Genomic DNA, 14803 nt, shown 5'->3' with positions numbered 1-14803 from the left:
AAAATTACTTATTCACTCAAAGTCATTATTTTTTTTTTTTAGTGAGGCAATTGGGGTTAAGTGACTTGCCCAGGGTCACACAGCTAGTTAAGTGTTAAGTGTCTGAGGCCGGATTTGAACTCAGGTACTCCTGACTCCAGGGCCGGTGCTCTATCCACTGTGCCACCTAGCTGCCCCCAAAGTCATTCTTAATATTACTTTTACTCTATCCAGTCTTCTCTTGGATCTGCCCATTTCATTCTTCATTATGTTGTGCAAGTCTACCCATGTTTTTCTAAGATCATTGAGCTCATCATTTCTTATAGCACAGTAATATTCCATCAAAATCATATACAACTTGTTTAGCCATTCCCCAACTGAAGGGCACCCCTGCAATTTCCAGTTCTTTGCCACACATTACTTTCTTAAGTCTAGACAGTCAACAGAACAATAAATCAAGTCCAGATTTGTAATGTTTTGCCTCCAAGATATAAATGCTTATATCAAAAATTTAACAACCTAGTTTGAATAAACCAGTTCCAAATGGCTCTAGTACACCCCTGGAGGTCAGTCCATCAGTCAATAAACATCTATTAAGTGTCTACTATGTTCCAGGCAATTTGCTAGTTAGGTGTGTTACCTATCACTGTAGTTATTATTTATGTTCTGGCTCCAAACTACCTTTTGAGCACTGTATCCCACTATTCTCCTGCATGAACCCTCTATGCCAAACATAGGCTCATCTGTATTCCTTATCTTTCCTATTTCCAAATCTATGCTTGTGACATTGTACCCTCTTAAAATGTCCTCTTCTCTTTCCTCCTTCAAGTAAAATCCTACATTTCTACAAGGCCAAAGTGAACTCCAAAAGAACTTACTGTATATACTACTTATAACCATGCAATATCTTATTTTGTTAGGAACCTTGGTTGCTTAGTGGGTTGAGCACTAACTGGGCCTGGAGTCAGGGAAACCCAGTATCAAATATAACCTCAGACACTTATTAGCTGTACGACCCTGGGCAAGTCATTTAACTTCTTTGTGTCTCAGTTCCCTCATTTGTAAAATGAGGTTAATAATAATACTTATCTCCCAGGGTTGTTGTGAGGATCAAATAAAGAATTGTAAAGCACTTAGCACAGTGGCTGGCACATAGTAAGAGCTATATAAATGTTATCTGTTACAAATTATTATTATTACAACTTGTATGACACTTGAAAGTCACTTAACTGCTGTCTGCCTCAGTTTCCTCATCTGAACAATGGGCATAATCATAGCATCTACCTTCTATGGTTGTTGTGAGGACAAAAATATGATAATATTTGTAAAGCACTTTTCAAATCTGAAAGTGCTATGTAAACACTAGCTATTATTAAATAGCTTAGAGTTTGATAGTTAACAATTTCATCCACATATATGGTCCTAATTAGATAATAATCTCCTTTATAGTAGGATCCACTTTTTTAATTGTTTACATTCCCCCATGGTAACTGGAAGAGTATGATGGAGGTTTAAAAAAAAAGAGCTCAATATGATTTGCTCAATGAATTCATGAAAACACAGAAAAAGGGAAATGGAGATGGGGTAGGATGGGTCATTCAACACTACCAAAGTTTCTTCCAGCTCTCAATCTAGGATTCTAATACCATCCATAGTTAGATGTCGGACCAGGTTTATGCTCTCCCAGTTCTTTCTACAAGGGAACATTGAATCACCTGAAGTTTTGCAAGCATCTTATGTGATCTTGGTGCAGGAAAACCAGCTTCTTGCCATGGCTCTAGGGTAAGTGCCTTTGAACTTGGAGTACCACCCATTTCCAAAAGGGAGCCAAGACATAGGAGCAGGCTATACCAGCTTCCAGAGGCCCAATGTTCTCATTGGTGCTTTAATGACAAGCCGTGCCACTTATTAGCCTATGTTACAGTTTGATCTACACCTTATACTGAGAAGCTAATTACCCATGCATACTTTAAACATGCACATACCTGCACCTCCCTTTGTTCTTTGGTGGCCAAGAGTTAGAATCTCCTCAACAAGTCTATGGGGTTTTGGTGAAGGGGGAATGTTGCTCTGGCTAATGCCCCTACTAAAGAACTACTTGCCACGTAAATCGCCCCTTCTCTCTTATCTACCATTGAAGACTAGACATCCACAAAGGTGGGAGGGCTTTTGAGCATTGTTGTTTATTTGGAATGAGCAGCTGTTGAAGTTCCCTCCACTGAAGATCATGAAGCGATGTCAGAGAGTCTCCGTCCTCATGCTCCTGTGCTTTCTGATTCACATTCAAGGTAACAGGTGTTACATAATTTGGGGGATATTTGTTTAAGTGTGGATTTCCCCTCTGGAACCTTTTTCTCCTTTCTCCAAACCAGTTTCTACTGGGTGCATTATACCAATTTGTAAGGGACTTGATGGTGGTGGGTGGAGACCAAAAAAAAAAAGCCATTAGATAACTATAAAATGGAGCTACAAATGTAGGCACTATTCAGCAACAGACCAAGAACTGAAAACAAAATCTGTCCTTTGGCCAATAACACATTTCTATTTTGTTTCTATGTGTGTTAAAAAAGGGTATATTTTTCCCAGTTATCTAAACAGATGACTCTGTTTTTGTAAGTTTTAATCATCTGCTTCTGTTTGAAAATATGTTCACAGGGGAAGATCATAGACAATCTGTAATCCAGTGTATTTTAGCATGATTTATTTGGGAGATGATGGGATTTAGCAAAAGTTTGTTAAAGCCTAAAATAAAACAAACAACAGGGTTTAAAAAAATTTTTTTACACTTTAAAGTAAACAAAACAATAAAACAACAACAGAGTTTTTTTGTTTGTTTTTTACACTTTAAAATCATCCAAATTTTCCTCCCAAGAGTTTTAGGATGAACAGTCTCTCACCTAGACATACATATTCCCCTTTCTTTTTATTTTTTTTTTCCAGAAGTAGCTTAGTCTATTTAAGAAAATTGTGATGATGACCAGAAATACATTATTTTAATGATAAAATGTGAGGACATGAGGCAATTACAACAACAAAGATTTCTTAAGCATCTCCCATATGCAGAGCAGTGTACCAAGTGCTGAGGCTGGTTGAAAGTTTCATATGATCCCTTTTTCTCTGGGACCTTATGGTCTAGTCAGGGGAGAAGTAGCAATGCAGATATAAAATCTTTGTGCAGGGGACTGTAAAATGGAGGGTGGGGCCAAATCCCTTGAGCTAAGAACGGTTTTGACATTTTAAGCTTCATTTTAAAATGTCAAAACCATTCTTAGCTCTTAGGCTCTACATAAACAGGCAGAAAGGAGACATAGATCTTTGATTCTGGCTTTGGTTCATCAGAATTACAAATCCAAGTGATATGTGAAGTCTGAGTCAGAAGGTGGTGAATGATTGAGAAGATTAGGGAAGGAACCAAAAGGGAGGTGACATGGAACATGGACTTTAAAATAAGAATAGGAATTTAAGTAGTAAAAAAGAAAGGAGTGGGAATCCCAGGTTTGCTTAGGAAATACTGTGAATAGAAGCCAAGAGCTCTCTCAGGAGTAAGACAAGTCCAGTCTGTTGGGAGAGTAAAGGAGAACAATGTGAAATAAATCTGGAAGAGTACAGTGGTATCAGGCTTTGAAATCCATCTTCTAAATCTGGGGAATAAAAGGAAGTAATCGCCAAAGAGTAAGAGGTGCTATCTTTTAGGAGTAGTAAATGCAATGATCTGTGGCAAAGGCTGCCTTTCTTTTGCTTAGTTAAAAATTCTGTAGAAGTGGTACAGTATATAAAGCACTGGCCCTGGATTCAGGAGGACCTGAGTTCAAATCCAGTCTCAGACACTTGACACTTACTAGCTATGTGACCCTGAGCAAGTCACTTAACCCTCATTGCCTTCGAAAAACAAAAACAAAATTCTGTAGAAGTGGAAGATAGTTGTATGTGAATTGCATTCACCCTACAAAAGATATCTGACTGACTAGTAGAATGAGTAAAAAGCCAAGGATTTTCTAAAGGGTTACCTTTTTAAACCTATCCCAAAGGAACCTCTCTACCTGGACAATATCAAAAGAACCTTTGGGAAATGCTTATGAACCATTTCATATCTACAATAGTATCTTCCAAGTTCCAATATGGGTAATAATAGTAATAATAATGCACATTTATGTAGCACTTTAAGGTTTGCAAATCACTTTTAGACAGATGAATGTGTTGGTAAATATTTAGTCTTTGTTGTTGTTTAGTTGTGTATGACCCTTCATGACACCACCTCCTTTTAGGGATAGAGTGGTTTGCCATTTCCCTTTTCATCTTATTTTACAGATGAGGAAACTGAGGCAAACAGGGTTCAGTCACTTACCTGGGGTCACATAGCTAGTAAGTGTCTGAGACTGCATTTAAACTCAGATCTTCCTGACTCCAGGTGTGGTGCTCTATCCACTGCACCACCTAGTTGTCCTATTTCCCAATTAATGGCAAGTTTGTGGCATACACTTTCTGGAGAGTGGGAATGAACTCCAATTTATCTTTGTAGACTTTTTACACAGTGTCACTTTTCCTAAAGTGTAAGGTCCAATCAAATTGGCCTTCTTTCTGTCCCTCATTTATGACAGATATATGTCATCTCTGTACCTTTGCAATAAATGATTTCCATGTCTAGCATTCTGTGACTTCTTGCCTCCACCTCTTAAAATTCCTAGGTTCCTTTAAGACTCAACTCAAGCAAGGTGGGGCAGCTAGGTGGCACAGTGGATAAAGCACTGAACCTGGATTCAGAAGGATCTGAGTTCAAATTAGGCTTCAGACACTTGACACGTACTTGTGTGACCCTGGGCAAGTCACTCAACCCTCATTGCCCTGCAAAAAAACCCCAAAAAACCCTCAACTCAAGCACCATCTTCTCCATGAATTCTTCCTTGATCCCCACAATTGCAAGTGCTTTCTTCTTCCAAATTACCTTCTGTTCTTTTTGTCTATATTTTGCAAATAAATATATAAATATATGTACAAGTTATGTTGTTTTGCTTGGTAGAATGTAAACTCCTTGAAGACAGGGACTATTTCACTTGTCTTTGTATTTCCAACACTTAGCACAATACTGGGCTCTTATTTCCAGCACTTAGCATAGTACTGAGCTCACTTAATAAATAAATCTTCATTGATTGACCAAAATCACACTTTTCAACCCTGAAGAGAAGCATGTTGTAAAGGTCAGAAAAATCACACTATTGTCACTGCTTAATGTCCTTGAGAACTAAGATTAAAAAATGGGTCACATCCACTTGACCTGAGTTTAATTCATCTTACTTCTCAAAACTGACTGGGCTTGAAATTATATTGAACAAGAGATGGACTTCATATAAATTTGAAAAGAAATGAACCCAACAACTGACTTATCCATGTTCCTAAACATAGCATCTGATTGTTTTGTACAAGAAATTATACTCAGTAGCCATGCTTTTCCATAGCATATTTCCAATTTTTATATTTCTTTACTCTTCCATTCAGCATTTTTATAACTTTTCCCCCTAAAGTTACAAGGGCATATAGTTGCTCCATGAATGTTGTAGTAGTAGTTGTAATAGTAGCAGTAGTAGTAGTAGCAGCAGCAGCAGCAGTTGTAGTCTTCATAGTAGTAATAATAATAACAATAACAACAACAACGCCCTTTTCTCTTATTAGTACTGATAGTGTCCTTATGATGTTTGCTATTGTGAAATCAAGCTTCTTGATCAAGGTCACTTCATTTGCCCAGGGTCACTTAGCCAATCAGCAGTGAGGTCTTTATCCAGCAGAACCTGCTGCCTAATCTTGAAAGGCATAAGTTGTCTTATTATTGAGCCTTCGGACTTATTAGCATCATTGACCTGATGCTAAATTGAGATACAGTGTATTGTTTTTTTCCTTTTAAAATTTCATATGAAACCATGAAGACTTTGTGCTTTTGATTGTTATGTAAAATAGAAAGGTTTTATAGAATGTTCCCAATAAAATTGAGAAAAAACAAAAACACCACAGGACAGAAATCAAGCTTTCCTCTAGAGTTCAAGGTCATGACACATTTCTTATTAGGTATATGTTCCTTCTAAGAAGACTAGGACAGGAAAATGATTACTCCTCATTCTCTATCACTGAAATAAAATTATGGTGCCTGGCGATGTTCAAGGTCATTGTAATGAAGGATACATTCTATATCATTCGACTAAAATGCAAACACTCCTACAGTATCTTTGAAACATTTCACATCATGATAAAGGTTTTTCTTGGCAACAGCCGAACAATGTTACTCAGGCCTACGCATCACAGTCAAAAATACTTCCAGCAATATTTGTTGCTTCTAAGCTGTTCAGGATGGAGAAGGAGCTATTAAAGTATTCCCTTCTCTTCTAATTTTTCTATTACCATAAACTGCACATTTGGTATATCTACCTTTTACTACTGGATATGACTGTTTCAGGAAGTGCTTAAGTGGCTGACATTGTTTTAAGTTATCCTTTTCAAAAAAAAAGTGATTTATGATGAGGCAGTTCAGTTTAGAGGGGAGTTAGAGCACTAATTCTCCAAAGAACATTCACAATTCTATTTTAATGCCCAAACAAACACAAACACAAAATTGGCATTAATCTTGCTGGTGTCAGCAGAGGCCATCTTGCTCTCAAGTGTAATAGGGATTTTTTACCCTGATAAATAAACACGTTCTGTAATGTGGTTTCATTTTGCTAAGATGAGAAAAAATATAATAGCCCATTTACTTGAAATCTACTGCCCCTCTTCAGAGCATAATCAATTGGTGGGTCTCCACAGTATGATACAAAGTGGTAAACAGGTTTCTAAACAGAATAAAAGCTACTAGGACATCAAGCAGCCTCTCAAACCTTTACTGGTGGTGTTCACTCTGGAAGTCAATTGAATAAACTCTGAGAGATGACATCCACACATCTCCAAAGTGTCTGTTCTTTGACATGGGTCCTGGATCATGGAATTTAAACCTCAAAAAGACCTCAGAGGTCATCTAGTCCCTAGCTTCTTAAACTGTGGGTCACAACCCCATATAGGGTCACTTAACTGAATGTGGAGTTGCAAAAAGTATGGCAACAGTAAAAGGTTATGTATACCTATTTTCTATACCTATATATCTGGGGCAACATAAAAAATTCTCAGGCATAAATGGGGCATGAGTAGAAAAAGTTTAAGAAGCCCTGATCTAGTCCAACCACCTCATTTTACAGATGAACAAACTGAGCCTAAGAGAGAGTTTGAGTGACATGCCCTAGCTCACCCAGTTAGTAATTATTAAGAGCCAGGTGCCCTGACCCCAAAGCCAGGCCACTTTCCACTTTGCTTTTGTACTGGCTATGGCCCGTACCTGGAATGTGATCCCTTGTGTTTTTTTTCTTTCTCTTTCTCTTTCTGTCCTTCCATCTTTCTTTCTTTCTTTTGCAGAGCAATGAGGGTTAAGTGACTTGTCCAGGGACACAGCTAGTAAGTGTCAAGTGTCTGAGGCCAGATTTGAACTCAGGTCTTCCTGGATCCAGGGTCAGTGCTTTATTCACTGTGCCACCCAGCTTCCCCCAATGTGATGCATTGTGACTCCCTCTTCACTCCTGTCTTTGAGAATCTCTGGGACTGTCAAGTGACTATTCAAGTGACATCTTCTACTTGAAGTCTTTTCTGATCCTTCTGTCTTCTGGTTCTCTTTCCTCTCCCTGCTCCTCTGATTTACTTTATATCTATCTTGTTTATATTTTGAATATACATATTTAAGTACTTGTTGGTTCCCCTATAGAATGTAAGCTTCTTGAGGGCAGGGGCCTTTTCCTTTTTATTTTATGTTACCTTAGACATAGGTGGCCCTTAATAATGGCTCGTGAATTCACCAGAGTTGACTGATACATCATATTGCTTCTCTAGGATCAACCTTTCCACAGGGTGAATAGGAGGTAAATAACCCAGTTCCTTGGTTTTGGGGACTGCCTCATTTGGGACAATTCTACTGGAGGTCCCTGGGTCAGCTCCTACTGTGTCACATGGTAGCCACCAAACCCTATTTTTCTCTCATTGGCAAGCCAGCATTTTATTGCAATCATCTCCTGCTAACCTGAGCTCCTCACCTACTACTTTATCTTCAGCATGGGAGTCATGCTTTCCCCTTCTCCCTTGCTCTGCTCTTTTGTTTAAAGAATTTTTCCTTACTCCTCATAAGGAAACCTATAGCATGACATTACAAAGTTGAAGAGATCTTAACCATTAATCCTATTCTTCCCTGCATATGGACAGGGAAATGACGTGGCCTTAATATTTCTTGATTTTCTACACCCTACTTGAATGAACCTCTTTTCTAAGCTTCTGTTTATAGTGTCAGACCAGTAGGATGGTTTCAAGCTGGGATAGTTTGGCAACATTGCTAGATGTCTCAACCCTTCTAGAACCTGCTTCCCAACCTTAGTTCTGGGTGTGGGAGCCTCAGGCTCACTGAAGGTACATTTTCTCTGGCATCTTTAAAAAGTGCTCTTCTGTTTTTCAGGTCACTTCAAAAGGGCCTTGTTTTTCTTCTCTATTTTCATCTTTCATCTCAAAGACCAGAAGTGATTTGAAGTCCTGTCCTTGGTTATGGCTTCCTTGAGTAGAAAGACTCTTTCCTACTCAGCCTCTAAAGTCTCCCCTGGGATCTGTTATAGTGGAAGTATGACCCACACTGATGAAATATAGATCTTTCAAAGTAATAACAACCAACATTTACATAACGTTTAACTTTTTGAGTAGTGATTACCTCCTTTTAGTGTTAGATCAATCTTGTGAGGTGTTATTTATTCCATTTTACAGATCAGGAAACTGAAAGTCAGAGAAGGTTTAGCTAGTCAGTGTTAGAACTAGAAATTTGAACCCAGCCAGAATCCAGCTATCCCTATAAAAAGTTAGAAATAGACAGAATGGTGAATCAAATTAATGCCAATCTTTATTTTTCTTTAACTGAACACACAAACCCAACCAGTCTTTTGCACAAATAACAAGTGAACCAGTTTGAACTGTGACAAAATGTATGTATTTTTTGTAAACAATTGAATGTCAGTCAATCATTAATCATTTATTAAGTATTTACCATGGGGGCAGCTAGGTGGCACAGTGGATAAAGCACCGGTTCTGGATTCAGGAGGACCTGAGTTCAAATCTGACCTCAGACACTTGATACCTACTAGCTGTGTGACCCTGGGCAAGCCACTTAACCCTCATTGCCACACATAAACAACAACAACAACAAACAAAACAAAACAAACAAAAACACAAATTTATGCAGATGCAATATATATACTAAGTAAATGGAAGGCAATCTCAGAGGCAAGGAACTGAGGTGAGGTGGTGTGGGAAAGGCCACTTGTAGGTATGATTGAAGTCTTGAAGGAGGGCAGGGAATCTAGGAGTTGGATATGGAGAGAGAGCATTCTAAACATGAGGACAGCCAAAGAAAAGGTACAGCGGCTGGAGATGGAACTTCACGTTTAAAGAATAGCAAATAGGTCAATGTAGATGAATTGTAGAGTGTCTGGAGTAAGGTTTCAGGAGATTGGAAAGGTAAGGAATTTAAATAGTATTGACTGAAGTGATATTTCACTCTCATTAAATTGAAATTCCTGCTATACATGTATATAGTTCCCAAGTTTCTTTATAGAATTCTGTTCTTTCTGTTTAGAATTTTATTTTCCAAATTACATGTAAAAACAAATTTTGACATCAATTTTTAAAACTTTGTGTTCCAACTTCTCTTCCTCCCTCCCTTCCAACCCCCCACACCCCCAAGAATTCAAGCAATTTAATATAAGTTATACATGAGTAGTTATGGAAAACATCTCCACGTTAGCTAGGTTGTGAGAGAAAACAGATAAAAACAAAACTTTAGGTTAAGGAACTGTCAAAAAAAATATGCTTCAGTTTGTTTTCAGATACCATCAGTTCTTTCTCTGTGGATGGACTGTAATTTTCATAAGTCCTTCAGAGTTATATTGGATCATTGCATTGCTGAAAATAACCACATCCTTCACTGCAGATCATCTTACACTATTGCTGTTATTTTATATAGAATACATTTCACTCTGCTTGAGTACATATAGGGCTTTCCTTGCTTTTCTGATAGCATCCTGTTCATCATAACTTTTATATAATATCTTAAACTTGACAAAGAATTTTCTTCACAATAGCTCAGCAAAATAGGTACCATACATTTTTCTATTATAATCAATCACCATAACTATTTCCCTCCATCCTATTCCTTTCCCATGATATTTACTCTATTGTCTATCTTCTTTTACCCTATTCCTCCTCAAAATGTTCTGCTTCTGACTGTCCCCTCCCCCACTCTGCCCTCCCTTCTTTTATCCTTCCCTCCTTATCCTCTTCCCCTCCTACTTTCCTATAGGGTTAGATAGATTACTCTTCCCAATTGCATGTGTATGTTATTCCCTCCTGGAGCCAACTCTGATGAGATTAAGGTCTTTGAGCTAATTCTGTGTTCTAAATTTTCTTCCTCCCTCCCTTCTCAACTTTCCCAATGAAATCAAGCAATTCAATATGTCATACATATACAGTTATGCAGAACATCTTCATCTGCCTTGAAAATGTTTTGCTTTTTACTGCTGCCTCCCCCCAATCTACCCTTCCTTTCTACCCCTCTTCTCCCCTCCCCCTTATCTCCTTCCCCTCTCACTTTCCCTCAGGGCAAAATATATTACCACACCCACTTGAGTATGTATGTTATTCCCTCTTTGAGCCAATTCTGATGATAGTAAGGTTCACTCACTCCCCCACTCCTTCCCCCTCTTCTCTTTATAGAATTCCTTAAAGGTATTGCCAGTGTAAGTAGTAAGTGTAAGATTTGCAAAGTGACTTTATTATAGTCACATCCCATACAATGGACCATAGTGGAAATGATCTAAATGGATAAATTACTTTAATACTGAAGTAATTCAAATCCCATGGGTAAAAATGACAAACACTTTTTGAAAATGCAAATATTATTAAGATGTGGGACAGCCAGGTGGTGCAGTGGTTAAAGCACCAGGCCTGGATTCAGGAGGACCTGAGTTCAAATCCGACCTCAGACACTAGACACTTACCAGCTGTGTGACTCTGGGCAAGTTACTTAACCCTCATTGCCCCCCTCCCCCCCCAAAAAAAAAGATGTTTTAGAAATATAAGAGGAGGATGATAGTTTTTACATTGGCCCTCACATTTCAATTGCTATTAAATTTAAATGCTGTGACATGTATAAATCAGATGTAAATTAACAGTAGGGCAACTAAGTGTCACAGTGGATAGAGGGCTGAACCTGGAGTCAGGAAGACTTGAGTTCAAATGTAGCTTAAGACATTTACTAGCTGTTTGACCTTGGGTAAGTCACTTAACTCTGCTTACCTCAGTTTCCTCATCTGTGAAATCAGCTGGGGAATGAAATGGCAAAGCAACCCAATATCTTTGCTAAGAAAACCCCCAATGGGATTACAAAGAGTTGGACATGACTGAGAAACAAAATTAACATTGGGTTGCTAACAAATTTAGCTGGCAGAAAAAAATAGTAGGTATATTTTTTACTTCTTCCCTTTTCTCTTCTGAGCTTTCAATAGGCTGCTCTTTTCCTCCAGTACAAAACTAAATAATTCAAAGAAAATTGATGGTTTAGTTGTCCCATGGTTTTGTTTGTTTACTAAGTGATCACTAACCTTTCCTATATAGTTCTTGATCTTTATTTGTCAGTGTGAGTTTTTGAGTCTTCATTACTGACAGCAATTATCCCACACTTAACTGTGGGAAATTCTTTACAATCTCAGTTGATTAGTAGGAATATAAGTAGCTATTATAATACTGAAATTTCCTATGAGGAAGACATTGGAATCTGACTTTAACATAATTTTATTCAAAGTGCATATAGCTTGGCCTCTAGCCAGAGAAAGTTCATTGCTGGAAGGTCCAGAAAGACTAGTTTCACAAATGTGAAACCAATTTTTATCAGAACTAGGTTTTATTGGGAGCAGCTAGGTGGCACAATGCATAAAGCACCAACCCTGGATTCAGGAGGACCTGAGTTCAAATCTGATCTCAGGCACTTGACACTTAGTAGCTGTGTGACCCTGGGAAAGTCACTTAACCCTCATTGCCCCACAAAAATAAATAATTTTAAAAAAAAAAAAAGAACTAGTTTTTATTAATCATACAGAGGAAGCACTGGGTACAGCATGAAGAATGCTGAATTTTGAGTAAGAGGATATTTTAATCTTGACTCTGTTATTTGTTAACTGTGGCAAAGTGATAAACTTATCAATTTCACCTCTAACTCCAGGGAGTTTGGAAAAGGAGGATGTTGGACTTTAATTCATTCAAGAAACATTTATAAAGCAACTATAAGGATGTTGGACTCTATGATCTCTAAGGTCCCTTCCAGCTTTCAATCAATTCCTTGTGACAGCACCATGTCAATAACTAAACACACAAGTTCTGAATTTATAACTATAATGGTGGGAAATGGGGTACGATTTGGGGTAGGGGATGGGGTTCTTAGGAATTCCTCTTTAAAGAATTACACCCTCTTGCACACAAAAGTAGTTAGAATAAGGTGGTAGTTTATTTAGGAGCAAGGGAAGGGAAGGGTGGGGGGGGGAGGGAAACCATGAAAGAAATCCTTGGACTTTTCATGGGGAGATTTGGCATAAAGCAAATGGCTCAGAGGTACCAAATCTCCTCAAACAGGAGACTGGAAGGTACTTTTATAGAGGATTGATGGGGGTGGACCATCTGCCCGTGAAAAGTTCCTTTAGTGAGAGAGGACCATCCCCCACTGGTGGTAGCTGGGGGAATTGGGTGAGGAGTGGAGGACCATCCCCCACTGGTAGTGACTAGAGGAATTGGGTGAGGGGTGGCTACGGATCCCTCTTCAGAACACAAAGGCCACAGCCACACCCAAACTTATCTCCCCAGGGTAAGGGAGACCAGAATGAAGGGTAGGAATCCCAAACTAGCTCAGTCTGATTTGGTTCAGTTTATCTCTCTAGGCGTTATCTGTCCTTTGGTTTAGTTTCTCAAGGAGAAGATTCCTTGGTGTGCCCCAGAGAAATTCTGGGGTGCTCTGTGCCCCTTGACATAACCAAGAGAAACTATTCCATATTATTGTTTCCTGGGAGGGTCTCTTAGGTCAGTCTTATATTGGTCAATGAACAAGTGTTTTTAAGTACCTACAATACACAAGACACTGTGCTAGGCACTGGGGATAATATATCTAAAATTCTTCAATGTAATTTTTAAAACTAACCACAAAAATTGAAGGTGTCTTGCCTATTCTAAAACTTTAAAAGAAAAAAAAAGACTCTCTCCCTATCTCTCCAAGACCGAAAGCCCAGTAACTAATTGCTCAGTAGCCAATTCCACTACTGACTTTGATTCTAGCCTAGGCCAATTCATCCCTCTTTATGGAGCTTGATGGGTCCCCTGCTCCAGGAATTTGCCATAATAGTGCCAAATTTAGTGCAGACATATTTGATAGGCATGAGTTCAAGAGATCTGCCATCTTTGGCCTCCCCAATAGCAGGAATTGAAAGACCTCTGTGGTGTTTTTAAAAAGTTCCAGAGATGTAATTTTTGGACAATTTAGTATTTTTATTAATAATGCCAGCATTTTTATTAATAAAAGGATGGTCTTTGGCTGTCTTTTTCTTAAACCAAAGACAATCATCATGGTGGGCTTATATGCCTTTGGAAGAGGGTGAAATTAACTCTGATTGGTGTAACCATTAATGAGAGAATGAGGGGACAAACCTATTCAAATGAACTTTGATTATGTTATTTAATCCTAAATTACCCCCAGCATTGGGCATTCAATTTAAATAATTTGTCCCCACTCAAACCTGAGTAGAGTACAATGGCTTCCCCACCTGGGTGGGGTCTGAACAAGATTGTTAAAAAAAAGTTAATCCAATGTCATTATCAGTAATGTCCTTCGAGAGACTGAACTTTTGAAATCAGATCTTTAGAAAAAGATTAGAACTTTGGATCTTCCCAAATCATTGATTATTAGTAATAATTTCTCTCACCTCATAGTAAATACTATATAAATATTGGCTATCATGATTGTTTTTACAATTATTGTTATTATTGCTATCATTTCTAAGCCTGAGTTTCTTCCTATATAAAATAGAGGTTGAAGTAAATGATTTCCAAGCTTCTGTCAATTCTGCCATTCTCCAATTCTAAAAATTTACATTCTGAGGGGCAGCTAGGTGGCGCAGTGGATAAAGTTCTGGCCCTCAATTCAGGAGGACCTGAGTTCAAATCTGGCCTCAGACACTTAACACTTACTAGCTGTGTGACCCTGGGCAAGTTACTCAACCCCAATTGCCTCACCAAAAAAAAAAAACAAAACCCAAAAACAAAAACAAAATTTACATTCTGGTGATATTGAATGTCAAAAATCAGTAATGACCAATCATGTGACAACATTGGTGGAGAAAATATTTTTATTTCCTTTAGGAATTAAGGAACCAGAGTAATAGAAAAAATTGATTCCAAAGAATGTAAGCCCTTTAGGAGCATGAACTGTTTCATTTTTGTCTTTGTACTCCAGTATCTAGCCAAGGGTCTTGTACCTAGTGAGTTAGATAAAGGCTTGTCCAATTGAGTCATTTATTTAATTGATCAAAGTTCATTAAGCATATTGATAGAAGACACAAGGATAGGATTTGGCTTCCAGTTCCCTGTCTCTTGATCTGTTTGGCAACTCAGACTCCTGAAGTCGATTTTTAATGATGATAGTTTATTTTAGTACCTTAGCAGTCTTCCTGTTGCCTGCTTGCTGAGCAAG

The 14803-nt window shown here is 38.2% G+C and overlaps 1 protein-coding gene across 1 annotated transcript in view; it reads left to right on the top strand.

Annotated features, from left to right (window-relative positions):
* Nucleotides 1-2033: 2033 nt before the first annotated feature.
* The window catches only part of XG (Xg glycoprotein (Xg blood group)), a 55883-nt gene continuing 43113 nt past the window's right edge, over nt 2034-14803 (top strand). The window contains exon 1 of the mRNA XM_043999206.1: nt 2034-2267. Coding sequence (XP_043855141.1) covers nt 2207-2267 — 61 coding nt within the window. The 5' untranslated portion in view covers nt 2034-2206. The remainder of the gene's footprint in view (nt 2268-14803) is intronic.

The sequence above is a fragment of the Dromiciops gliroides genome, chromosome 3 (assembly GCF_019393635.1).
Source record: "Dromiciops gliroides isolate mDroGli1 chromosome 3, mDroGli1.pri, whole genome shotgun sequence".
Classification (NCBI taxonomy): Eukaryota; Metazoa; Chordata; class Mammalia; order Microbiotheria; family Microbiotheriidae; genus Dromiciops; species Dromiciops gliroides.
Note: the sequence above shows the minus strand (reverse complement) of the source record. Positions and strands in the feature narration are given on the sequence as shown.